At 34.3% G+C, this 27,484-nt stretch overlaps 1 protein-coding gene across 1 annotated transcript in view; it reads right to left on the bottom strand.

Annotated features, from left to right (window-relative positions):
• Positions 1-27,484, bottom strand: part of CDH19 (cadherin 19) — an 81,933-nt gene that overhangs the window by 24,606 nt on the left and 29,843 nt on the right. Inside the window, exon 8 of the mRNA XM_036768307.1 lies at positions 21,496-21,617. Within this exon, the coding sequence (XP_036624202.1) occupies positions 21,496-21,617 (122 nt within the window). The remainder of the gene's footprint in view (positions 1-21,495; positions 21,618-27,484) is intronic.

The following is a 27,484-nucleotide window of genomic DNA, read 5'->3' as shown; positions in this document are numbered from 1 at the left end:
AAAGAGGTTAAGCATAGTGAAAGGCAAAGCTGCTGGTGGGAGAAGTTAGGTATCTCATGGTTTCACAAGGTAAGTTATTTTGCATAACAAGCAAGAGTCTATAAAGAAAATCTCAGGAGGGGAGAATTTGGGAGATTTACAAAATAATCAGAGGCTAGAAATGACAAAGTCGGATCAGCCCCAGGCAACTCAGTGGGGAGAGAATGGAGATTCTGGCAACTTAAGTCAGTTCTTAGTCAACTGGGTTTGTCATAACTAAGTCAAACTGGGAGAACACTAATGATGAAGAGTTACATGAAAGAAAGATTCCTAAAAACCAAATAGAAATACCAGTGAGTTTTTCAATCCTGCAAAAGATGGAAACAGGAGATGAGACCTGAAACCAGTGAAAAATGTCTCTTTGAACCTGCTCTCTGGTTAGATGAGACCTGAAACCTAAAAATTTTTGCTAAGTGACTGGGTAAGGAATAAAAGGACAGAATGAGTACATGTTCTAGGCTATCCTAGAAAACAGACCATGTCATTTGCATAAATCTTAAATGGCCAAATAATGTTCTTTTTAAGAGAGTAAAAACAATGAATATTCTAGGAAACAAAAAAGGAAGAAGAGGGGAAAACATAATTTCCCATAATCGGGGTTACTCAGAATAAAAATATATGGAGAGGTTGGGATCATGGATATGATGGAATAGGGGCTCAAGCTGAGACCTTCACCCCTGACCCCAAAAGAATTTGGGTCCCATTTGTTTATGGACCCTGGAAACCCTCTCTTGAACTCTCCTTGAATTTTCCCATTTGGTCAAGTCTCTGGCATTCACCTGAGGCATTGACCCATCCCAGTCAACTGGCCTTTCATTATAGCCTATGCCCCATCTCCCAAATCTCTGTTATCCCTAACTTAGCCCAGCAATTCATTGTCTGCTACCTCTGTATTGATCCCAACTACTTCCTACCCTTGATCCTATCTAGACCACTTTCTCCCTTGGCCACATGGTCCAGGTTCCTGGCATTCCCAGCCTTTCTCTGTAACCTTCCTGTCACCACAGACTACTTGGCCACTCCTAGATCCTTCCCACTGTCTTGGGAAGATCCATCTTGCCTCCATTAAGGTGCTCAGCTTCCTTAAGAGTCTGGCCAATGCTCAGATTCCACAAGAGTCTGCCCAATATGGAGGATTTCTAGAATCACACCTACTCTCCATCAGTGTTCTAATAAACCTTGTCTCTGGCTGAAAGAAGCCTTGGGTCAAATTCATTTGGGCAGGAACTGTGTGTCACTATTTCTGGGTTCCAACACCCTTAAGCTTCAACAGATATTTCATTAAACCTACTCCTATCTAAACTGGGGCAAAAGAAGGCTAAACAGACTCATAGTTTAGTGGAGAAACTCAATAGAGTAAACAGAAATAGATGTGAAGAGTGAGAGAGACTAAAAGTATAGGAAGAGATATGGAAGGAATAATCACAAGCAAAACAGTCTTCAAAACAGAGGCACAATTGCTTATTTTAATGGGATGATTATTTTTAATAGGGTTATTATTTAGAGAATGAAAAGTTAAAACCCAGTCATCTGCAGTTGGGCTGTATGGTGAAAGAAAGAATATTATATTATCTGAACATTCCAACTATAGATTATGAGCATTTATACCACTCCTTTTCTTCATTTTTGCTTTGTAAAGATGGGGGGTTGGCGAATTAGAATCATTGTAATAGTATACAATGCAGGTAAAAATATAACTAACATTTATAACTACAATTGTGAATGAGATGAATTCACCCATAAAACAGAGGAGAATTGTAGAAAGAATTTAAAGCAGAAAGCCATAATATGTTGATTTCTATTAAGTGATTGTGGAATGTGGGAGGATACAGAAGTGATTTATTGATGCAAAAATTAGAGATACAAAAAGAAAGAATAAAGTATCAATAAAACAATAAATAGAAAATTATAGTTTGAGAAGAGGACATGAATAAGCAGGACAATTTGGTTGTTGCCATGTTAAATTTGATATACACTTTTAAGATAAGGTGATTACAAAGTTTTTCCCTCTCTCTGACAAAAAATAAGGCTAGTTTGTATTTTTTTCTCCTCTGAAAGGTGACAAACTTGGCCTTGAGACTTGATTGGCACAGAAGGTTAAGGCTTAAGCTGTACCTCCTGTGACACAGGAGCTTGGTTACTTCTAGCTATATTGAAATGGCTTCCTTGTTACCTAAGAGGTTAAAAAGTCCATTCTCATTTGTGTCAAGACCCTTCAGACTTGGCAGATGCCCCAAGCTCCTTGAATCATGAAACTATGCTCTACTGATCAGACAAATTTCCATATAATGCTAAGGAGGATAATGATTATCTATGCTAAGGTCTCTAGTACTTTTGTTGAATATCCTTTGTTTGCTATGGACAATAAAACTTACTTTTGTTACCTGTTGAATGACTTAGATGTGTCATATTTGCTATAACACTGAACTTAAATTAACAGAGTACTGCGCTATCATATCTAGTTTTTTGATTGTCTGTTTGCTTGCTTATTTAACATCCTTGAAGTAAAAAAAACAAAATCTTCCCATAACGGAAGTCCATAGTTTTGTATACAAAATTCTATTCACTAGAATATTTGTGAATATTGATGATTGTTAAATTAATAACAAAAACCAAACTACAAGTATAAAAACACTTTAAAACAGGGAAAGAAACATTTAGCTTGGATATCATAACTGTCTTCAAATATATTCATATCTATCACATGACAAAATGATTTAATTTATTCCATTTAGCCCCAGGGAACAGAAAGAGCAATGGGTTCCTGGAGAGAGAGATATTAGATTGATTCAAAGAAAAAATCCTAAATAATTAGATTCCAACATAAAATTGTCTACCTTCAGAGATAGTGGGCCCTTAATCAGAGAATCTCCCACTTATTGAGACATTAAGACAAATGATACCCATTATAGATATGAAGTCAAGCAAACACTTCCACGTTAGCCATATTCAGGGTGGGGGGAGCAAGATGCAAAGTGAAGTAAACACAACAAGGAGGAAAAAATGTACATAATAGGAGCTATATAGTAAACATAAAGAACTATGAAAGACAGAACTCCACAGGACTCATGACGAAAAATTCTATATACATCCAGACTGGGAACTGATGGACTCAGAATGCAAATTGAAGAACAGTTTTAAAATTTTTATTATTTTTATAAGTTACATATATTACCTTACCATCTAGATATGTAAACAATTTAAACTTATTAAGTTCTTTATAATTTCTCACTCACTTACCTTTTTGTACTTCCTTTGAGAACTGAGTGGGAATGTAAATTTGCTATTCAGCTCCGGTCTTTTCATCAGGAATGCTTGAAAGTCCTCTACTTCATTAAATATCTGTTTTCTCTGTGGGATTATAGTCAGTTTTGTTGGGTAAAATTATTCTTGGATATAATCCTATTTTCTTTGTTTTTCAGAATGTCATATTCCAAGTCCTCTGTTCCTTTATTGTGGTAGCGGCTTCAACTCATATCATCCTGACTGTAGCTCCATGGTATCTCAATTATTTCTTTAAGTGTGCTTGAAGTATTTTATTTTGACCTGAGAACTTTGTTGTTTTTGTTTGTTTGTACGTTTGGTTTTTGCTAAAATATTCCTAAGAGTTTTCATATTGGGATTTCTTTTAGGAGGAGATTGGCAGATTCTTTCAAAATTTATTTTGCCCTCTGGTTCTGGGCAATTTTCCTTTATTTTCATTATGGCTTTCAGGTAATCCAACAATTCTTAAATATCTCTCCTTGAACTGTTTTTCAAGATCAATTGTTTTTCTTATGAGAGATTTCACATTTTCTGCTAATTGTTTTAGTTATGATTTTGTTTTATTGATTTTTGATGGTGTTGACCATTTCCAATTTTTAAGGAGTTATTTTCTTCAGTATTTTATAATTTTCTTAATCTAGCTTAATTTTATTTTCATACTTTTCTTGCATAACTCACATTTCTTTTCCCATTTTTTCATCTAACCTTCTCAAATTAAAAAAAAAAATCAGTTTTGCTCTTTTTTGATTTCCTTCTTGAGTTCTTTTAGGAATTTTTGTTGGCTTCTGTCAAATCTACATATTTTTCTGAGGCTTTGGTTATAGGTGTTTTCAAGTCATTATTATCTAAATTTGTGTCTTGAGTGTCTCTGTAACCATAATAGCTTTTCATAGTAAAGTTCCTATTTTTCTTGTTTGCTCATTTTCTGAGCCTAATTCTTGACTTCAGACTTTATGTTAGAAATAGTCTAAGTTCACTTCTAAAGTGGATTACTGGTTTGAGTTTCAGTCTCTTACATCCTTCTACTGCTTTCACAGATCAGTCTGGGGACTTGTAAAACTTTGATATTTTATAGTTACAGTTACAGACATTATCAAATGTCATCTGAGGGACCAGAACTTAGGCTCCTATGATTAGCTCTGGAGTCAGCACCTCCCCTTAGGACCCTGGGGGCTTCACACCAACATAGGCTTAGCACCTAGTAATTAGGGGTTTGGGGCAAATTTAGGAGCAAAGATCTAATCAGGCCTCCCTTAGTTAGCCCCACCTGGGGCCCCACCTTAGTTACCAATTCACACCCACATAGGTTTAGCACCTAATAGGGGTTTGGGCCTGGGGCTTAGCACCTAGTAAGACTCAATCAAAGAGACTTAATCATTTTAAAACAATAAGAAAGTCTTAACTTAATTGATATTACACTCCACCCCAACTGTATAAAAAAGGGAAGACAGAGCCATTTGCTTAGGGCTCTCACTCTTGGTGGTATGCTGATGTGGAGACTCCAAGCAGCTGTAGCTAAAAGCCCTCCAGCTAGTAACTGGGATGTTGGGACTCTGTTAAACTCTGGTAACTATGTACTGGGATTTGAATCAGACGAGGTCTGTCTGTCAATGTTTGTAATTTGTTTGTATTTGCTCTGAAGTTCAGGGTACTGGCTTTTCCCTCTGAACTAAGTGAATGATATTTGTATGCCGGATTAAAGAAAGATTGTCAACCCCTTAACATTGCCTTCCTTAGTAAAGCAGATCAAAAGAATCTGTGTTGGCAGCATTCTGTGAGCTGGTTGTTTTTGGTCTTACATCCCCCACAGCAGCTGCTAGCTGGATTGTTGAAACAGTGTGTGTATGTGTGTGTGTTGGCTATTCATCTTTGGAAAAGAGAGTTATCTTCTTTTCTAATTGCTGCCATTGTTGCTGATTTTGTTGTTCCTGATTTTGTTGTTGCTGTTATTACTGTTTTCTTGGAAGAGTTTGTGGCTAATTGCCACAACTATTTACCTATCCAGCCTCTTCAAACAAGACTTGCAAAAGGTTATGGAGTTAAGAAGTGTTAGAACTGGACCCTGTAATCATGTGTTCTGACTCTAATACCAGTATTCTCTTCACCATACTATGATATATTAAAAATCTTTTAAAAAGTAAGTAAAAGAACCCACGACCTTTCTTATTAATAGATCAATATCTGGTCATGATTGTATATGTGTGTATGTGTGTGTATGTATGTGTGTGGAGGTGTGCTATGGTGTGGGTTTGTGGGCATGTGTGTGCACGCATGTGTGCTCAATAATACCTACTAGTCCACATGGTTCAGAATGAAAAAGTGAAATACATTTACCCTTGCTCTTATATTCTTTCATCACTTGCTGGAATTAGCCACCATTTTCAATGGAAAGCAATCAAAGAAAAATAATCAATAGGAAAATCATGTTTCTTGTTAAGGTATCCCTTCATCTTTATCTGCAAACATTGCACTCATGATTCCTCAGTGATTTTCTATAGTAAGTACACTGACTACTTCTTAATTGAATTCTGATCTAATTCCACCCACTAAAGAACATTCATGACAAACAAACGAACCAAAAATGAAATTTATAGATATCTAAAGTACATTTTGATCACTATTGCCAATCCACAGAAAAAGTTAAAGAGATACAGCCCTATGATTTTTTTTATGTGTGTGCCTCAGTCAATGACAAATTAAAAACATACATGCATATAACAAGGTACTAAAGTAGGCTTAGACTTTGAAGCATTCTGCTCTAGTTGTTTGTGAAGAAGAGGATTCTAAAAAATCTGATGTCCTTGATGTCAAAACAAAGATAAGCAGTTACGGTATAGCTTTTATAAGATGGCTTATTGATTGGTCTGGAATCTAATTGCCACACATGCTATTACTTTAAGACTCATTAATCTGGTTGCTCTAATAATCTAGGAGTTGGATTAAAAGTTTCCTTTTATTTTTAAATAACTTTTAATGCATTTTTTCCACCTGAAAAAATGGTTTGGAGTGTTTTATTGGAGATTTTGATGTCCAAAAATATACTTGGCTTGGTTAAATTGCTAAATATGTTAAAACCATTTTTTGCTTGACTTACTCTGCATAATTTCTAACCACGTTGCAACATTGATAATACTGTAATGAAAGTATTTTCCAACATAAATTAAAAATAAATATTGATACATTAAAATTATTCTAAATTCCTTTGAAATGAATAGACTAAAATAATTTTAAATTGTACAAATTGAAGATAATAAGGAATAATAATATCACTTTAACAATAACATTATATTCAATCCATACAGAATGTTTATGCTTTATAAAATCCTTTCCAGAGAAGCATGTATGATGCTTTACTTTCACCATCTTACAATTAGGGGATTGAGGTTCAAGGAATTTAAACAATTTTCTAATGATCCCATAGATAGCAAGCTTCAAAAACAAAATTCAAATCCAAATTTCTTTATTACATATCTGATGTTCTTTCTGACATAACACATATATCAAAACAATGAAAATTGACATTAAAGATATTTCATAATAACTTATATTCAAACATATTGAGTTGAGTGGCGATTATTTGTTAAAACTGATCATGATGTAGAATTCAATCAGGCTAATAAAAAATATTATTTTCCCCACAGATAAATTTCCTCATGTAATTAAGACCTGAAGAGGAATATCAAATTATTGAATTCCATATTATGACTCCCTACGTTTTACTTTAAAGAATTTCCGGATGTTTTTCAGGCTATCTTATGATGGCCTGACTCTGAGGTCCTAAGTTCTCTCTATCTGTACCAGTACCTTCCTCACCAGATCTCCACTCAACTAAAGAACCCCCAACATAGGGCTGAATCAATCCAAAATTATTTATTTCTTTATGTTTAGCTGGCTCCCAGCCCTTTCTTTATTTCATCCAATCAGACAACTGTTCACCTGGTCTACCTTGCCATATGTCCTACTGAACTCTCTCCCCACCCCCTCTGCTTTCTACTTCCTTCTTGGGGCCATCAAACACATCTTAAATTATGATTGTATGGAATATCAACTGATTGATTATCCTTTGGATTAACTCACCATCCATGAGTCCCCTGAACAAAACAAAATACACTCTGGCCATCAGTTTTCTAAATTAGAAGTCTTCATCTATTAGAAATTAAGTTCTTTGAAAGCAAGGATTATCTTAATTTTTCTATTTATTTCGCCCAAACTTAGAACAATATCTAGCACATAGGAAGAGCTTACTAATTTCTTTCTAGCATGTGTTCATTCCTTCATTTTAGAGTTGAGGAAACTGATGCTATAGAAGTTTAATTGGTTCCCTCAGAACATAGAACTAGGACCAGACAGAAGTGGAAACAGAATCCAGACCTTCAGATATCCAGGTTTTTTTTTTTTTCTTTCCATTATATCGCCTTGCTTTTCTTCTTTATCTTCAGATTAATTATTTATTGACAAGACTACTTCCCTCTTCTCTAACGATAGTTTTTGAGGGCAAAAAAGGTATCCTTCACCAGTATGATGAAATAGGTGTTGCTTTTAATCAATTAAACAAAGTATATATAATCTAATTACTAAAAATGCACTACATAAAGAAAATTAGAAGATACCTATTACAAAACACTCAAATAAATGTATATTAATTCTCTATAATAATTCTCTGCCAAACACAATGGATTAGAAGTGACATTAGGTTCTCGAAGGCTATAGCACTTTTGAAAGTCATAATTCAAATTGGGAAAATAAGTCTTTACTCCATAGTAAACCCAACCTGGGTTGAGGAGGCTTTTACCCTGGTGTTGTAATGCTTTATGGTCTTCCATCAGTCTGTGCTGTTTTATAATTTCTCTAGGACCCAACCTTCAGAATCCTAGGCCACCTCTCCCCAGTGTCCCCTGTTCTGTCATCAAGATGGGAAAGGACTGAACTTTCAAAGTATAGCAAGAATACTAATCAATCAACATGCATTTATTAAGTGTCTACTCTGTTTAAAGCACTGGGAACAGAAAAACTAAAGTAAAATAAGACTCTTCTGTATACCACTGCTTTCTACCTTCATCTCATGAATTATGTCCCCATTTAATCTTTGACAATCCATACTAAGCCAGAAAGGCTTTATAAATATGCCCAATACTAGACCACGTGTCTCTTGTCTGAGGATCAATCTAGAGAGGCTTCAGAGGCTCAAAATCAGAGAGAACTGTCCTCTAAGTGATTTTTTTTCATTGTAACTTTTGAATACCACTTACCGAAGTGTAAAGGTTTCGAAAGGTAACCTGGATGAGTAGGGTAAGTAATCAAGTCATCAACAAAATCACAGATCCTTGAAATAATGAAGCAAAATACTTCAAGGTTTCAAATTTCTTTGAAATTAATTTCTACATAGGCTTTTCATGGTAATCTGATACAATGTGAAAAAAAATATTAAACACTACTATGTGCCAGGCACCATGCTAAGATATAAGTGAAACAAAGACACTATCTGCTCTCACAGAGCTTATACCTTAATGAGGAAAGACAGTATTCAAAATGGACCCGAAAGGGGGAACACACTAGAAGGAACCTGGCATAGGGTGTGGGGAAGATGGTAGCCATGATGATGAAGTCAAAACCAAGCAGAACAACTGAAGAAATGTCTGTGATTTTGAGCCTTCTATGAAGAAAGGCTACGGGAGGAATTTTTGCTTTTTCAATCACAAGGGCACAAGTAACTGAGAGCACTGATGATGTATGTATACCAAAGCTGAGGCAGTCTACACAGTGGTGAATGTCCTGGTGATAAGCTTATGGTGTGTGGGGTGGGGAGTAGTGGAATAATATTGATCATGGAGTCCAAGCACAGCAGTTGGTATCAGATGAAGATGTCATTACCCACTACTTCCAATGTTAAAAATCTGAGATTTGTTTAGTTTGTTTGTCCTTCATCTTTAGAAGAGGACCAATGATATCATGGGTGATCCCTTGATTCATGTACGAACTGGAATTAAATGAGGTAGAGTTGCACAAAGTAACCAGCCTCACTGTCTTCCAGCGTCATCAAAATCCAGTGGGAAGACACAAGTCAAGATGACTGGCAATGGCCTGGGATATGACCTTAGTGTCTTTCCTGTCTGATCAAGCTCTAAAAGTACTCCACAGAACCTGCCTCAGCCTCCTTCATGACCACTGAAACAAATTGTTCTTTTTCCACCCATTTTGCCAGGAAAGTCTTCACATGATTGGGTTGGACATACCCTATCTCACTGAAGATTTGAGAGCTCTTGGTTACCCTCAACCTGGTTTAGTTCATCTTCCCAGATGGCTTTACTGGAGTGTGACCACTGTACATGCTATACAGGGTGTTCCTAAAGTCTGAACACATAGGACATCTCGTTAACATCTTATTAACTGTTTCACCAAAGACTCTATGTTGTTCAGCAACTTCTTTTTCTGGGGTATGTTAAAGGAGAAGGTGTACCCAATGAAAATCACAGATGCAATACACTTGATTGAATGCATAAATAATGAATGGGCTAAAATTGACGGCAATGTAGAGTTATTGCATTGAGTTCACATGAATCTTGCAAAGCACATCAACTTTTGCATCGAAATCATATTGAAGATATTATTTGTTAAGATATCAATTAAATAAAATGTTGTTGAAAATTTCGTTCATTTCATTGTTTGAAAATATGCATTTTTGCCTATGTGTCCAGACTTCAGAAACACCCTGTAGTTTCTTGGAGCCACAGCTGAAAGTTGAGTGCCAGGTATATAACAAAGTTGGATGAGCAGCCCTGAAAAGGTGCTAGCCCTTGAACATCCCATTGACCCCAAAGAGTTTTACACAGTGCCTAGAACATAGTGGAAAATAAATGCTTATTTTTGTCTCTTTTTTCCTCTCTTTCTCTTCCCTTCCTTTACCCCTTCAAAACACCAGAATTTTTACTATTAATTAAATGACATTTTTTGATAGTACTGAAAAATGGATAATTTACATAAAATAGAAAAAAAACAAAACAGTAAAATCAACATACTGTATTTACATCAGATTCTCTTAATATCTGTTACACAACTTTAAACAACAGCCCTCCTTCCGAACCTACATATTTGAAAGTTGTGAGCCCATTCTAGAAGCAGAGTAGGCTAATTACTTTCCCTTTAGGAGACCTCTGCAGGTGTTGTATATTTATGTCTGCATTGTCATTCTATTCACTTTGAGATTTATGAGAAATCAGGAATCTCCAGGGTAGACACAAGACAGTTGCATCAAATTCAAAATCATACCTTGTCAGTCATAGAAACAAGTTCATATCTGGATAGTGATGCTACTTCAATAAAAGTCTGGCATCTCAGAGGAAAAACCTCAATGAAGATGACTATTACTACTACTCCCTAACACTGATATATTGCTTGAATTTTGTAAAGCATTCTAATATTCATTATATCTTTAATTTCGCCAACTAACCTGAGAGTTAGGATAGAAGGAAACAAGTATTTATTGTTGTTGTTGTTCAGTTATGAATGATTTTTTGTTACCCCAGGGACCATAGCACACCAATCCTGTCCATGGAGTTTTCTTGGCAAAGATCTTAGAGTGGTTTGCAACTTCATTCTCCAGTAGATTAAGGCAGATAGAGGTTAAGTGACTCACCCAGGGTCACAGAGCTAATATTTTTCTGATGCTGTATTTGAACTCAGGTCTTCCTGACTCCAGACCCAGTGCTCTATTCACTGAGCCATCTAGCTGCCTTCTAAAAGGCATTTATTAAGCTCTCTCTGCCAGGTACTTGCACCAAGTACTTTACAAATATTCTCATTTGACCTTGAAACAATTCTGGAAGGGAGATGCTATAATTATCCCCCTTTTACATTTGAGAAAACTGAGACACACAGAGGTTAAGCAATTACCTAGGGTTACAGAACTACTAAGTGTCTGAGAACATATGTAAAGTGTTCCTGACTCTAGATCTAGCTCTTTCTCCACTGTGTCACCTAGCTGAATCAACTCTATTTAAAATTCATTTCTACATAGGCTATTATTATTCCCATTTTAGAGATGAGAAATCCAAGGTTTAGGAAAATTAAGTGCCTTGCTCAGGATCACAAATCTAATAAAGACTTGGGGAAAGATTCAAACCCAGGTGTTTCTAAGTCACATATGACTAGGAAAGTTACCTTCCATGGTCTTTTCTTTCCTGGTGAATAGGTTCTTCAACCCATATGCTTTTTGCTACAGCCTTTCTTTTGACTTCCTAGGTAATGTCATCTATCAATTACTTTCTCATACAGAATTCTAAGGAATACTTTCCAAAAATGGGAGAGGGACCAAACATTTATTAAGTACCTACTTTGTACCAGGAACTATCCTAAGCACTTTACAAATATTATCTAATTGGATTCTCACCACAACACAACTAGGTAGATATTATTATTATCTCCATCTTTCAGTAGAGAAAACTAAGACAGACAGATGTTAACTGACTTGTTGAGGGTCACATAGCTAATAAGTGTTTGAGGCAGGATTTATACTCGGGTCTTCCTGATTGCAAGCCCTATGCTGTAATTACTGTGCTACCTAGCTGTCTCAAAAGAACAATGTCTTTCTAACATTCCCTGTCTAACCTAAGAAAGTATCTTGAATGAATCCTGAGTTGCTTTGTGTATGAACTATACCAACTCCAATATCCAAAAGAGTCAGCTAGGGAGTTCAGTAGTTATAACTCTGGATCTGAAGTGAGAAAGACTTGATTTTAAATCTTACCTTAGCTACTTACTATCCTGGTCATTCACCTAATTTCTGTCTACCTCAGTTTCCTCATTGGTAACATGAGGACAATAATAACACTTACCTCACAGCATTGTTGTAAGGATCAAATGAGATCACATATATAGAGCAGTTTGCAAACCATAAGTTTCTATACAAATGCAAGATGTTCTTAATAATAATAATTTTATGTTATTACTGAATAATATATAATTATATTTTATGTAATAAAATGATAATAATTCTATATTTTGAAGATCTTTAATTTATTATTTACTTGATGATCATAATGACTGATGTTGACTATAGTGGGGGTTTCTGGGATTATATCCCAAATTATTTTTAGAAACTATATTAATGTAGTTCAGATTATTAACATATGAAAACATTTATTATTTTATGACAACAAATGCATGCTATGTAGAAAAGGGAAAGAAGGAGAGTGGAGGGAAGAATCAGATTTATTAACAAATGTACACTATGATGCTTATCTTGAGAGTTTTATTGGGCTGACACCATATTGAGCAAGACCTACCTAATGTAATATTAAAGTGATGTGCTAAGTATTTGCAGGTGAAGGAATGGTTTCACAGGGCAAAATCACCAGACAATGTGTAAATTATATGGAGGTGAATAATTGTAACTTAAAGGACTAGGGAAAATCCTATTCAGAATACCCACTGAAGGAGATAGGTAGTTTGTAAGAACATTACCAAAAATACCCATTTTATTTTACCTTATTTTCCTTGTCTACAAGCTATTTTTCAATTGATACATCTAACTGCAATTCTTCAGTTTGAACCAATTCCAAAGGCTAAACCAAAATTGTTACTTTCAAAGATCTGTAGACAGCAAAATTTGAAAGTAAAAGCTATTTCTTAAGCACCAACAGAAGATTATATAACCAGTTGGTTGATGAAAAAAGTGAAGAAGTGTAATTCAATTTTGATTCTTCAATATAAATTAATTCTAACAACAAGTGGACTTAAAGAAATATGATGGAAAAAGAAAAGAAAAATAGTTCTGCCTATTCACCTATCTATCTCAACTGCTGAAGCTTTCTTAACAATTAAAATGATTATTTTCATCCAGACAGATAAAAACGGGTTGGGAAGAGAAGAAATCAGTACCCTAACTTCTGATGTTGAAGCCGTAGGATTGAATTGTCCAAAGTTCCAGGAGTGTGGTAGTAATTTTTTAACATTGGCTCTCTGAAACATGTGATGTATTTTAAAATTTAATTTGCATTGCTAGCATTTTATCCACAATTTCCTTAAGTTAGACAATCAACAAACCAATAAATCACACTCTGATCTGCATAATTTTCCAATTTCTGAAGTATATTCACACTGAAAATTTAACAGATTGTCTCACAAGAAACAAAGCTGGCTTCAGCACATCCTTGTACCTTAGGTGACTGAATTAAATATGGAAAAAAGTGCAAGGGGTCTTTATAATGCCTAGTATGTCTCTAAGAAATGGTTTTTGCTTCCTAAGTCTTCAGGTCAGACAGCTTTGCCCACTGACTAGAAAGCTACTCTATTAGAAAGCTCCTCAGACAGTCCAGGGTATTCCCAGTTTCATTCTTCCCTAAGCTGCACTCTTAATTTTAGAAAATACCCTGTTTTGAGTCCCTTTTATTTATCTGCAGCTTTTCAGTTTCTTTTAAAGTTTCTTTTGAAATCTAATAACCCAAACATTAAAATATAAGCTCTTTGGGTATAAGGACTGCCTTTGCACTTGTATTTATATCCCCAAATCCTAGGACAGTGTCTGGTACAATGTACATGTTAATAAATAATTGTTGACTGACTGAGAAAATCAGACTTAATCAGGTCTAAATCCTAGAGCTAGGATATTTACAGATCCCTTTTGTGCTAGAAAATCTTGATTATCATTCATCAGACTATGCCTGAATTTATCTGTTTCAAATACATGTCTTTAACATAACATTTTAAAAGGTTGAATGGTTAAAAAGAAGTATTTCCCCACATCTCAAGGGAGAATTCTGACTCCATAAGAGAAATTGTCTTCTCTTACAACAATTGAACTTGTTCAGAGGTTTATGCCTTCAAAGAATTGTAAGAGTATGCTATTTCCTTAGAACAATCCTCCAAGATGAAGAAAATAAAATATAAAGAGACTTGCACAAAGTTAGTGACAGATCACTTTGCATAGTTCTAGGTACTTGGAAGGCATTAAATAGTCATCAAATGTAACTTATCTGCTCTGAATTTATGTGGAGAATTGAATGGAATAGCTATCTTCCCTGTATGAAGGAGTGGGTTCACTACATAATTTCCATCAGTTGGGGCTCCCAAACATTTATGTGAACTCATAAGCAATTCTTTTAGAGTTCACTGATGGGTTCTTTTGACACTTTTCTGTGAAGATCTCCATGGCACAGAAAGCCACAGAGTAAATCGCAAGCCTACTGCCTAACCACATCGAGGCAAAAGACAGAAGGGGCCTGGGGGCTCTTTAATACTCTGTAGTTGGGCAGTGCATAGTCCTGGAGAGAAGGGAAGAATCAAACATCTTGAACTAGATTGTTCTTTCTGCTACCAGAAGCCACGGAAACAACTTTCCTAAAGGCAATGAGAAGAAAGTCTTCTTTCTTTCTCTTTTGTGATGTTCCTGTTTGAACATAGTATATCTGCTCTAAATAGAACTGCAGCATGTGTTCTTCTACTGGTTTATGATGACTCAATGTCGCCCCTGCATGCTACCTTGTTGTAAGCAGGGATTACAGGAATGGATTGAGCAGGACAGACTTCATTCTGCTAAATGGATATGATGCCATGATGCTCACTTAGGCAATGCTATGAAGACATTTATGGGAAGGAGGGAGATGTCTTTAAAATCAATAGCTCTTATCATCAAAATACCTCTTTCAGGACAAGTGAACTAATAAAAATCAAATAAGAATGAGCACAAAAACATTGTTCCAACTCATCAATAGATATAAAAGAAAACATTACATTTATTTTATCTGCAGTGTCCACAAGTACAATTCAAAGAAGCCGGTAAGGGAAATTAAAACAACATCAATAAAATCATAAAGGCACAGATAAAATATTTTCTTTACCCTGAGATAGTTCCAAGTAGAGAACATAAACCAACATTTTTTGCAATAATTTTTGTTAGACACAAATAACTTTCTCTCATACTTAGAGTTCTAGAATATTCATTTGCTTATTAAGAGGCTGATGATCTGTGGGCAAGCAATTTTCCATTTGTAGAATAGATTCCACTATCTTCATTTGTCTAAGTAAATAATTTCTTTCTTCTATGAAGCCTTTCCTGACTCATAGACTCACATAATTGAAAAAAAAATCACAGTTGAAAGAATTCAGTTGATAACCATCACAAATAATTCCTGTAAAATAGTTCTTTTTATGTTATACCAGGTAAGTAGTCAGCCAGCATTTTCTTAATGACCTCTCATAAGGAGGAACATAATACCTCCTAAGGCAGCCCATTCCTTGTGAAGAGTTCTAATTGTTATCTATCTTTACAGCTCCAGTACTTCACAGAGTCCCTTGTACATAAATGGGAATTTGGTTAAAATGAAAAATATTGAACTAAAATTCTAAAGTTAATTGCATACCTTATAAAAATTAATTTTATCTATAAGATAGTTTATATATTTTATATAACAGGAGAAAATATTACTGTATGTAATAGAAATTAAGTGACAATCTTTTATGCTCATACAGCTACCACCCAAGTTCAGCATTTCCTCACATCTCAGTGGAAGTACTGTTAACAAACTAGTAATGTTCTTCTTGCTTCCAATATTTGCCCCCTTATATCTATTAAAATAGCTTTCAAAATATCTTACTCAGAGATGATTGTGACCTTATGACTACCTTGGTCAAAGATATTAAATGGCTTACCATTTCTTCATGGAAAACTTCTCTCAACCTGGCATTGAAAGCTTTGCATGATCTAACTGTCATCTGCTTTTCTAGACTCATTTTCTGATATTTGCTTCTGTGAACCCAAGTGGACTATTAGCCTGTTTCATAAATTTTATACTTCTCTTCTCTCTGCACATTCGCATTACTTGCCTCCTTTGTTTGCAAAGTGTTCCTTCTTTATCTTTACATCTCAAAAATCCTTCATTCCTTCGTCTCAGATCAAATGTAACTTCCTCTATTAAGCCTTCTCCCATTCTTCCCAGGTAATGTATTCCCTGTCTCTTTCATTTTCTTAAATGATATTAATATTTATACATATTGTATATGTTCTCCCCTACATCACCTAGGATGTAAGCTCTTGAGGGAAGGGATTATTTTGTTTGAGTCTTAGTATCCCCAGTGCCTAGCAAGGTGTTTTTATGTATATTAGATACTTAATAAAATTTTATCAAATTTTTGAATTGAATTACCAGTGAAATTTTCTTATAGTGGAACCTCACCACATTTCATATAGCTCAGGACATCTTAAAATTTTTCCACTGATGACTCCTTTTCCCATTTCAGCAGCACAACACTTGTTGGCAAAGCATGGCCTGAGGGTATGTGCAATGCAAAGTTTGCATGCTTTCTGTTCAGAACCAAGGTTGAAGTAAAGTTGCCCCATGCAACATGGGCAAGCATGGCTGGAAACATCTAGGGTTCATTATACACTTGGTTTTTAATTAATTTTTGGTAATTGCACATTTAGAAACCTTTTACTATTGCCAAATTTTTGTGTCATGACCCACAGTTTAAGAAGCACTGGTCTAATCTTCTTCTGTAGTCTTCCTTACCCAATCAATGCTAGATTATCAACTAAAGTTTCTAAATCACAGTTCTGATACCTTTACCCTACTATTAGACAATAAGTGCATTTCTTACCTATTGAACAAAGTACAAATTTGGTATTCAAAGTTTCTATAATAGGCTCCATACTAGTTTCCTAGACTTATTTCCCATTATATTCATTCACTCCATTTTCTGGTATGCTAGCAAACTAGCTAGAAAAGGGCACTGGTTCTGGACACTGAGTCAAATCCTACTTTTGATGCTTATTATCTCAGTGACTGGCTAATTATTAAACTTCTATTGCCCTTAATTTCCTCTGCTATAAAACTGGAGGAGAGGGTCAGACATGATGGTCCCTGGGGTGCCTTCCAGCTCTATAGCTATGATTTTATTTGACTCCTGCTTTTCTACCTCCCTGCATTTCTTCTAACTCTTTCTTCTATTTGGAACATACTTCCTTTACAAATATCCATTATTCCCATACCAGAACTCACTTTAAAAAGCATCCTGGCCATTCACAAACAGATAAGTCATCAAAGGATATGAACAAAGAGTTCTCAAAAGAAGAATTATAAACTATTCATAACCACTAGAAAAAATGCTACAAATCATTAATAATAAGAGAAACACAAATCATAACAATGATGAAATTATACCTCAAACCCTGAAAATTGGGAATACTGAAAATATAGCAATAGTCAGTGTTGGAAGGGTTGTGAAGAAATAGGCCCATTAATACATTGTTGTTAAGCTGAGAATTGATTCAAACATTTTGGAATGCAATTTGGAATTATGCAGATAAAATAACTAAAATGGAAAAACTCTTTAACCCAGAGACTCAGTTAATGGACTCATACCTTAAAGAAGCCAACAATAAGAAGAAAGTTCATATGTCCACCAAAATACTTATAGTCCTACTTTTTGTAACAGCAAAGAAATGAAAAAAAGTAGATGCCAATTGATTGAAGAGTAGCTAACATGTTGAGGTATATGAATATAATAGAATATAACTGGGCTATAATAAAAAATAAATGTGAATACAGTATATATTCTCTGAATGTAACAAAGCATGAAATGACTACATATGTAGATATATACACACATACATGTGTGTATACACGTACGTAGGCATGCATGTATAATGTGTATACATATGTACACGTGCATGCACACACACAGGTGTGTACATTCACACACACACTGATGTAGAGTGGAATAAGCAACAGAGGCAAGAAAACAATAGACATAATGAGTGCAGCAGTGTAAGTGGAAAGAATGAACACACATAAATAAAAAATGAATGTAGTAAATATTTGGAGATAAAACATAACTTGAAAGAAGATATATGAGAGGGCACTCCAAACCTATTCTTTCATGGAGGTGTGAGGCCCACAGCTGTTGTCCACTGCACAGGCTTTGGGACTTTTTCTATGTATTGTTTGGTTGTGGTGATTTTTTCCTCTTCTTTTTCATTTTCATTTAAAAAATACTATTTGTTATATGAAATGGGAGGGTGATGGCAGTGACAATAGAGAAAACTATGATGATGTAAAAAAAAGGATATAAATAAAATGTTTTTAAGCATCCTGATTTTTCATTAGAGAAAGTGAAGACAATGTTATTTTTCCAGAACTAAAAACCACTTTAATTAAACTGTTTCAACTAAATATGCATGCTCCACATAAGAATGCCCTTCTTTCAGATACCAGAAAATTATTTGTAAGAACAAAGGTTTAAGTTAGTTATTTTTCATTCACATGTGGATTTTCAAGGTACCACATTTTTCACTATGCTTCAACAATTTTGTAACCATAAAAAGCACATTTTTTATGGAAGATTTTTAAATGCCTTCTAAGTTCAATCATTGTATTAAGTCAAATCCGTTCTTTATCCAACTTCAAATATCTTTTCATCACAGGAGGATAGGAGTAAAGCCTGACTACTGTTTCTCTCCTTTGTAGAGTTCAGTTAACATGTTAGCAAAATCCGGAGTCAAGATTCTCTAAACTCTGTGGTTTCCATGGCATACTCATATATCCAGGGCAGATCAGTTCTCATAGTAATGGAAATAACTTGTGTTACTGTTTTAGAATTGTGTTTCAATATTTAAGTAAGTAAGCATTTTAATAAGACATTGAATACACTGATAGATCTTTGATCTCATCAATGATAGTGCCCTTAGAGTAATGTATCTTCTAACACAGCTAGGCTTTCTTAAGGATAGGGTGCTAGAACTATGATTTCATTGGTAAAAAGAATTACTAGCTGAGTAAATTCCCTCAACGGATGTTGTATGGCACATTGTCTATAACTTGTAGTATTAGAAAGATGCTTAGAACACTGAGTGGCTGAGTGAATTTTTGTGGACCACAGTTTCAATTGGTATCAGAACTGGGATTTGAACACAGGTCCTCCACACTCCAAAGCCTTTTCTCTACCCCAATACCATATTGTCTGCTCTCTTATTCCAAATACATTTTGTCCATGTCTTTTCCTAAATCTTCCACAGAAGATATACCCAGGATTTTGTTTGTATTAAAGCAGTGCTTAGATTATCTATGTTATCCATTACTTTTACAACACAAGCAGACTATTTTATGTTCTGGCCATATTTATCTTCAAAGATGCCTTCTCTAACACTTTTCTTGTATAACTTAATGTTATATTATAATCTTACCATTATGCTTTTTTCAATGTTCCTTGGGACTTCTGCAGTTTTCATTTTTCCGAAATCATAGTTTTTTAAAGTTTTCAGACATGTAGTCCCACCAGAAGAATATCAGTATTCAAACTATGTACTTTTGTGACATACCATAGCTTTCAATAGCAGCAAAAGAGCCAATGAACCATATAGGATAGAGGCTGGCCTTGACTCAGGAGAGACCTCAGTTGAAGTCTACCTCACATATTTACTGAATTTATAATCAGGATTAGCCTTTTAACTTCTCAGAGCTTTTGTTTTCTTAACAACAAAGTAGGTATAATGAAATTAACACTACCCACTCCACTGTTATGATGAAAGCATTTTACAAACATTAAAGCACTTTATAATTGTAAATTATTACTATTCCTGCATCACTAAACCTGTTGCATAATTCACCCATTCAGTCTTATACACTCTCTTCCTCCAATTCTGTCCTAATTCAAGTTCACAGGCCACCAATACTGCTTATCTGTAACATTGCTTGTGTACTGATGGTGCAACAGAATAGACTTCTTCATCAGCTACACATCATAATGTGAACCATATGCATTCTTAGTCTTCTTGAGTTTGGTTTATTTGTTTGGTTTTTTTCTGCTGTAAAAATGCATATTCTGATCTCTTTAGAGTGCCTGTAGACCTTACTGAGGAGGCTCCTGAGTATTCTACAATTCAGTGTAATCAGTGTAAACAATGGCAACCAGAAATAGGAAAATCTGGGTAACTTTCTATGTATAAGAAATCTCTCTTCAATTCAGATTTTGCAAAGGATATCCTCTAAAATGGTATGAGACATTGGTGAGACTATACCTCCAATTTTATCTCTCTATGTTAACACTCAGAAAAAAAATAACAAGCTTTCTCATTAGTTCCATCATGGAAACTTATTTCATCATTACACATGCAGGAGAGACACTTTGCTAGAAAAGTTTAATTACTTTAAGGTACATATAGAAAAATGTTTATTTTTAAATTAATAATGAAAAACAGTTGGGTCTCATATTCTTTATACCTCTCAATCAATTTTGTATTTTGAAGGGGTGTCCAGTAGAAAACTACCAAATAAAAAGGCCCATGTTGTCAGCACTACTACAATGATCATGATGATGATGATGGTTACTACTACTCCTACTGCTAGTACTACTGCTACTACTACTACTCCTGGTATATATAGTTTATATAGTACTTATTGTGGACCAGGTACTATCCTAAGTGATTTACAACTGTAGTTTCATTTGATCTTCACAACAACTATGGGAGGTAGGTGCTAATGTTAACCCCACTTTACAGAAGAAAAAAATTGAGACACATTTAGGTAACTAATTTAATTATTCTAAACCCTCCGCTTTTACTTCCCAGCAATGGATCCTAACAAATAAATTCTACAACTTCTCCAAGAATCAAAGTAAATTTCACTGGTCTATAGTTTTTGAAATCAATATTTGCTTTTGGAAATGTTCCTAAAGTTGCTCTTCTTCACTCTTGTGGAACCTCTTCTATTTTTCACCATCCTCCAAATATTATTGAAGTGATTAAGTAATTAAGTCTATTAGGTTTTTTGTTGTTGTTGTTGCTGTAGGATGTAGATCATCTGAGTCATGTGACTTAGTCTTTTAGGGCAAGTAGATGATGCTGTCTCCTACATATTCTTATTTATCTTATGTAACAACTCTTATTAATCACTTTTTTGTCCTTTCCAGATTAAAGATCATTCCCTTGGGGGAGGAAACAGAAAAGTGCATTTATGGGAGTGTTGTCAATCACCATTAAAGGAAAAATAATAACATAATATATATATGATGAAGATCTCAGAGATCATTTTAGTAAAACCTTCAGTTTATAATTGAGGAATCTATGGCCAGGGCAGTGGGATAACAAACTCTTCTTATATGCAGGTATATGATACTGAAATATTATCAATTAAAGGAAGTTCATTATATAATATGCGTAATGAAGTTTGAACTAAATCATTGAACTAATGATTAGCCTCTTACCTCCCCAGCATTTGCCTTTTCACAAACATATGTCTCATAGTACTGGAAGAATTCAGGGGCATGATCATTGACATTCAGAACCTGCACATACACATGCGCCTCAGATACTTGTTGTGAATTATCTGAAAAAAGCAAATGAAATTAAAACTTTAAAACCCTATATTTTCATAAAATCATTCATTTTAAAGCAGTTAATAGAGTATGTAGTCTGTTTAGGTAGCCCTCATGTATTATATTTTATTTGGAAATTCTGTAAAATTATAGGAAATATCATCATTGGGAATAAATGGTACAGCAATAGCCAGGCTTCACTATAATCATAGGGAGGCATACTTTGAATGTATGTGAACTGCTAAATAAATGTCCATAAAGACCAAAGTTTAAACATGCCTCACACTATCATAATAGTTTTAGGCATCTGTTGTCCAAACCTCTATAAGAAATAAAAGAGAAACCCACTTTTCCCTCAGCCCTGCACCAATATACATATAATATATTAAAGAAGAATTTATTTAAAATGCCTATTAAGTGCCAGGCAAGTGATATTCAATCATTCTCAAACTGTTTTTAGCAGTGGCTATTTGGGGATGAAGGTATTAGAAGAAACTATTTTTATAGAAAGGATAGAATATCTAGGGAATAAAAGAGCTTTTTTGTGGATCTTTACCTATGTTTGAACTCTGTAATACAAAAGATCATGTGATACAAGGATTTACTTATATTTCTATTCTTATCAATTTGTAATATTCCAATGACAGCAGGATATAAATGGAGCAATTTTTAGAAAGTTTTGAAAAAGAATCATTGAGGAAAAAGCCAAGACCCTATGCATCCTCTATCACTTAATAATGCTGCTTGAGGGCAGTTACCTCATAAGCATTTAGATAGGATACATTTATATAAAATTATATGAGGGATGACACATTATTTATTTAGCAAAGGAGGTATACTACCAACTTAGGTTAGTATCTTCTCTGTACTTTACAAATGTCTGGAGTACTGAGAAGTTAACTGAATTACCTAAGTTCACACAGGTATAGAGACAGTCTGTGTGTGCATTATTTACCTATTAACCTATCTAATTATCCATCTTTCTATTTAGCTATGTATTAGACATGTCATTTCATAGTTATAGGGAACTCATTAGTGAGGGGACACTATTTGTCAGTAGAAATCAACAAAATTTCTACAACTTTTATAAAGTAGCTTTTTCATTGAAAGGTTAAGTGAGTTTCCCATGTTCACATAACTAGGATATGTTAGAAGCGAGACAAAGAAGGTAGGTTTTCCCAACTTCAAGGTTTCCTTTCTACACACACATAATATATAAAGGCATACATACACATACATATGCACGTATTCATGCAAATATGTGCATGTGCATGCATGCCAATGTAATGTATAGAGTAGTTGTATATCATAGCATGAGATCTAGAGCTGGAAGGGACCCCTGAGACCATCTAATCCAACCCAGTTATTTTATAAATGAGGAAATTAAGATTCAGAAATGTTAAGTAATCTGTCCAATGTCCTACAGAAAGCAAAGATCACTGGCAGGATTTGAATCCAGGTTCTCTAACTGCAGAGACAGGTCTCTTTTCAATGTTCTTTATAGTCTCCCTATACAAATGTGTTTTTTCACTTTTGATTTTGATGACAAAATACCACATGTGCAAGCTACTTCCTTTGCAGTATTATTCGTATTTTGATTTCCATGACCAAGTTCAAATGATTCTTAAAGTTTACTAATCTCTATTTTTTACACTAGAAGGGCTAAAATTATTCTTTGAAGTAGCATGTGACATTTCATAAAAAGAGATTGAGCTCAGTTTTGAAAATAAACCAACTCTGTGTCAAGGCAGGCCTGGGTTCCAGTTTCATTTCTGACACATAGTGGTTCTTAGACTCCTGGCAATTAATTCATCTACCTTCTTTAGAGCCTCAGTCATTTTCTAACACTCTTTAAATTTTTGTTCTGCATTGATATAAGAGAGTTTTCTCACTAGGACTTCCTTATACTCATGAAATTATAGGCACAGACATTCTTCAGGGCCTAAAAGAATACCTTGCCCACTGGAAGAACTTGAATGGCTTTGAAATGCATAAATAAGAAATTATTTGAAGTTAAAAATCAAGAAGTTCTGTTTCAAAAACATAAGAAAAAGCTATTAAAATTTTCGGGAGAAAAAATTAATTCTAAGTGCAAAACTCATTTAGTAAAGCCAGCAAAATAAAATATAATAAGAAATAAATATGAAATCAAGTTTATAAATTATATATTTATTATATATCTCTTTTTTTGCTTTGGTGAGAAATATTGAGTGTCTTAATTTAACTGACACCCTGATAAACAGCTTGGCTACTTCACTGGGAAGCCTGTCAGAGAATGGATTCAGCATAATTAACCTCAATAATTATAAGAAATTATAAAATGCCATACTTTATTCCTTTTAATAGGAAACCAGTTTCATGCACAGGGCCATTAACATTCTTCAAGAAATGCAACTGGCACTTTGGAGAATTAATTTCCCATTGAGTGAGCTTTTGTTCTCCTGAGGTTATCTTCTATAATCTGGCAGGTAAATTGGTTGAACTGTTATTACAAAAATATTGTTCACATGAAATTAGGCAAGTAAAACTAATTTGTTTCCTAGATTATTCAAAAATATAAACATTTACAAATTAGCGGGGAAACACTTTACACAACTTTAAGAGAGAGATAGAAGATGGCCTCAAGTTTTAGTTTATTTCTGAAAGATTTCATGACAAGCAAATTTAATGTTTGTAATAATACCTTACCTAACACCTAAAATTGATTTTCAACCTTACTATTCTTGTTGTTTGATCCTTTCTCCAAGTATGTTTCATTTTAATAGTTGCTGTCCCTTTCTGAAACTTTTAGGGCCCAATTAACTGACTGTCAACATTAGTTTTGTTATCGTTGCTGTTTTTTAATGAATCCTCTTAGTTTGTCCTTTAATGAAACTAAAAAAGATAGTTTTCCACCTAGATTCTTACTTAGTGATTTTATATTCTTTTCAAGACAATTGTCTTTTTTCTTATTACTGTTACTTGTAAAGTTAGTTATATAATTTTATAATAGAGACATAAGTATGTATATATGCAACCTAAACTGACATCCCACATCAAATATTTCAGAGAAAGAGGGAGACAGAGACAGAGAGAAAGAGAAACAGAACTGAACTTTGCATAGGCTATACTCAATGAGACTTTGTTTTATTTACACATAATGATAGAACTGTGGTATCTATCATGGAACCTTCTATAATTTTTACAAATGTATCTTCCTAAGGCACAGATCTGACCATGTCATCTCCCTCCCCTCACATTCCCATGTATCTCATACAATAAGCTCCAGTGGATCCTTTTTAACTTCAGACATAATACAAAATCCTCCATTTGGCATTCAAAACAAGTCACAACTTGGCCCCCTCCTACCTTCCCAGTTTTCTTACTCCTTACTTCCCCTCTTTTCCCCCAAATATTCTGCAATTTAGTGACACTAGAATCTGCTCTCTTTCTTGAACTCGACATTCCACCTTCTTAATCAAAGCATTTTCACTGGTTGTCCCCAGTGGCTGGAATGTTGCCACTCCTCTGTTCTGCCTCCTGGATTTCCCAGGTTCTGTCAAGTCCCAGCTAAAATTCAATCTTCTATAGGAAACCTTCCTTGATTTCCCTTAATATGTTAGTCCTTTCCCTAGGTGGAGGGAATCTCCAGTTTATTCTGTATATGTGTCTTTTATACATAGTTCTTTGAATGTTATCTTCCCCATTTTGACTCTGATTTCCTTGAGGGTAGAAGTTTTTACCTTTATACCCCCAGCACTTAGAATACTGCTCACCACATAGTAGGTACTTAATAAATGCTTATTAACTAAATGATATATAATCAGAAGCAACTTAAGGAATATGTCATATAAAAATAGACATGAATATAATATGCATATTTTTCATTTAATATTTTGGGCATTTAAAATTGCTTTATTTTCTTTATATCCCCTTAGGCCAAAGAAATAATCACTGTGATATAAAGAATTTCTATCTTTGCTGTCAAAAATTTTTCACAAAATGAACATACCTGAAGATGTTTCTGAATATAGATGTATTCTCTTGCTCATGTACTATTAAAAATTTAGGCAAAACACTTTATCATAAAGATTTTTAGCCCACTCACTCAATTAATCCTACTTCCTTTCACTCAATAGCACTTTGCTAGACAAATATAATTTCATTGAAACTTAAGCAACACATTTGATTCAATTCAATGAGCGTATCTTTGTTAAGGCATGTCTGACTCTTTGGGACCACATTAGGAGTTTTCTTGGCAAAGATAATAGAGTGGTTGCCATTTCCTTCTCCAGCTCATTTTACATATGAGGAAACTGAGGCAAACAGGTTAAGTGATTTGCCCAGGGTCACAAAGCTAATAAGTGTCTGAGGCCAAATTTGAAATCAGTTCTTCCTGACTCCAGGCACTAAGCTCTACCAATTGTGCCACATAGCTACTCATGCCTTAAGTTCCTTCTATGTTGTAGGCAAGTTTTGAGGATATGAGGAAAATAAATTGAAACTGCCCCCCTTCTCAAACAGCTTACATAATAATGGTGACCTTAACATCTGTATTGCCATATGCCAAGTGGTCTAGTTTTCTATGTATATGAATCACATTTGCAGAGACAATGTTTTTCATGTAAAAATACCACTCCATAATAAATCAAAAGATATTTGACATTACTTGCTGATACCATAAATTTTAAGACCTTCAGCTAGTCCTACAATTCTTTAATCTCTTACACAGAAAAATTAAGTAAATAATTAAAATACCTTGGTAATTATCCTATGGCTTTTGTAGTTTGAGGTTTGCATAATTTTATTTTAGTGATATGCTCAGAAGCCAATAGCACATGATCTACCTTGTTTAATTCAGTTACTTTAATGTAAGTCTACAGGATAAATCCTCTTTTTAATAGCAGTTATTGGTGATCCTATATAACCTATTTACTTTATATAGCTTGAAAAATCATTGCAATCCATAATGAAAGATAAATAGCCCTTACTATAATATATAACTGCAACAGTCTATCACATGTGAATAACTTGTTTTTTCCTAGGTAAGTATAGCTGCTACCCTATAGATATAAACATTTCAGTTTATTCTTACTATAATTCTCAAAAAATTTTCCTGATATTAATCTCCATTTAACATAGTGGATTTTCCCCTATAAACACATAAACTTTCTAATGCAAAAAATGTAAAGATATTCACTATTGAATTATCTAACCTCAAGAATGTGATAATGTCCATAGAAAGTGAAATAAATTGTGTCCAATACATACAAAACTGGTTTAAAAAAAAACAGCAACCTCAACCTGACGTCTATTTGTTGTATCCTTCAATTAACACTTGACATGGTTCATAAAATGGACATATGGCATTTCTTTTTTTCCCCTAGAATGAAGGGTAAATAACATTACAGGAAATGCAGTTGTGAATATTTTTATTATTATTACTTTAAAGTATATAAAATATTAAAAACAATTTGTGGGAATTCCATTTTCATAGATGCCCAAACTTTTCTTGAAGTATCTCTGCTTCTTTCCCAACTGATACTTAAAATGACATTATAAATAATGAATTTGGTCATAGATATACCCAAAGAATAAAGACTCTCTTCTTTTATAATAAATATCTTTGTGTTTCTTGACATTGAAACCTTGGCATTTCTGTTGCTGCAGGAGACATTTATTCCATTGTAACATTTGTTCTCACATCCTTTATTGTTTAGTTAAATAGAAGATTCAGAAGACAGACCAAAATCATCCTGCAGTGTTTCCATAGCAGTATTCAATGCAAGACAAAATTATGCCCAAAATGTACTCCATTCCACCATAAACCTACCAGCTTTTTAATAAGTTGAGAAATAAGACTCTTTTTTTAAGTTTTAAAGCTTTTATAAAATCCAAT

This window comes from Trichosurus vulpecula, chromosome 1, assembly GCF_011100635.1.
Source record: "Trichosurus vulpecula isolate mTriVul1 chromosome 1, mTriVul1.pri, whole genome shotgun sequence".
Lineage (NCBI taxonomy): Eukaryota > Metazoa > Chordata > Mammalia > Diprotodontia > Phalangeridae > Trichosurus > Trichosurus vulpecula.
Note: the sequence above shows the minus strand (reverse complement) of the source record. Positions and strands in the feature narration are given on the sequence as shown.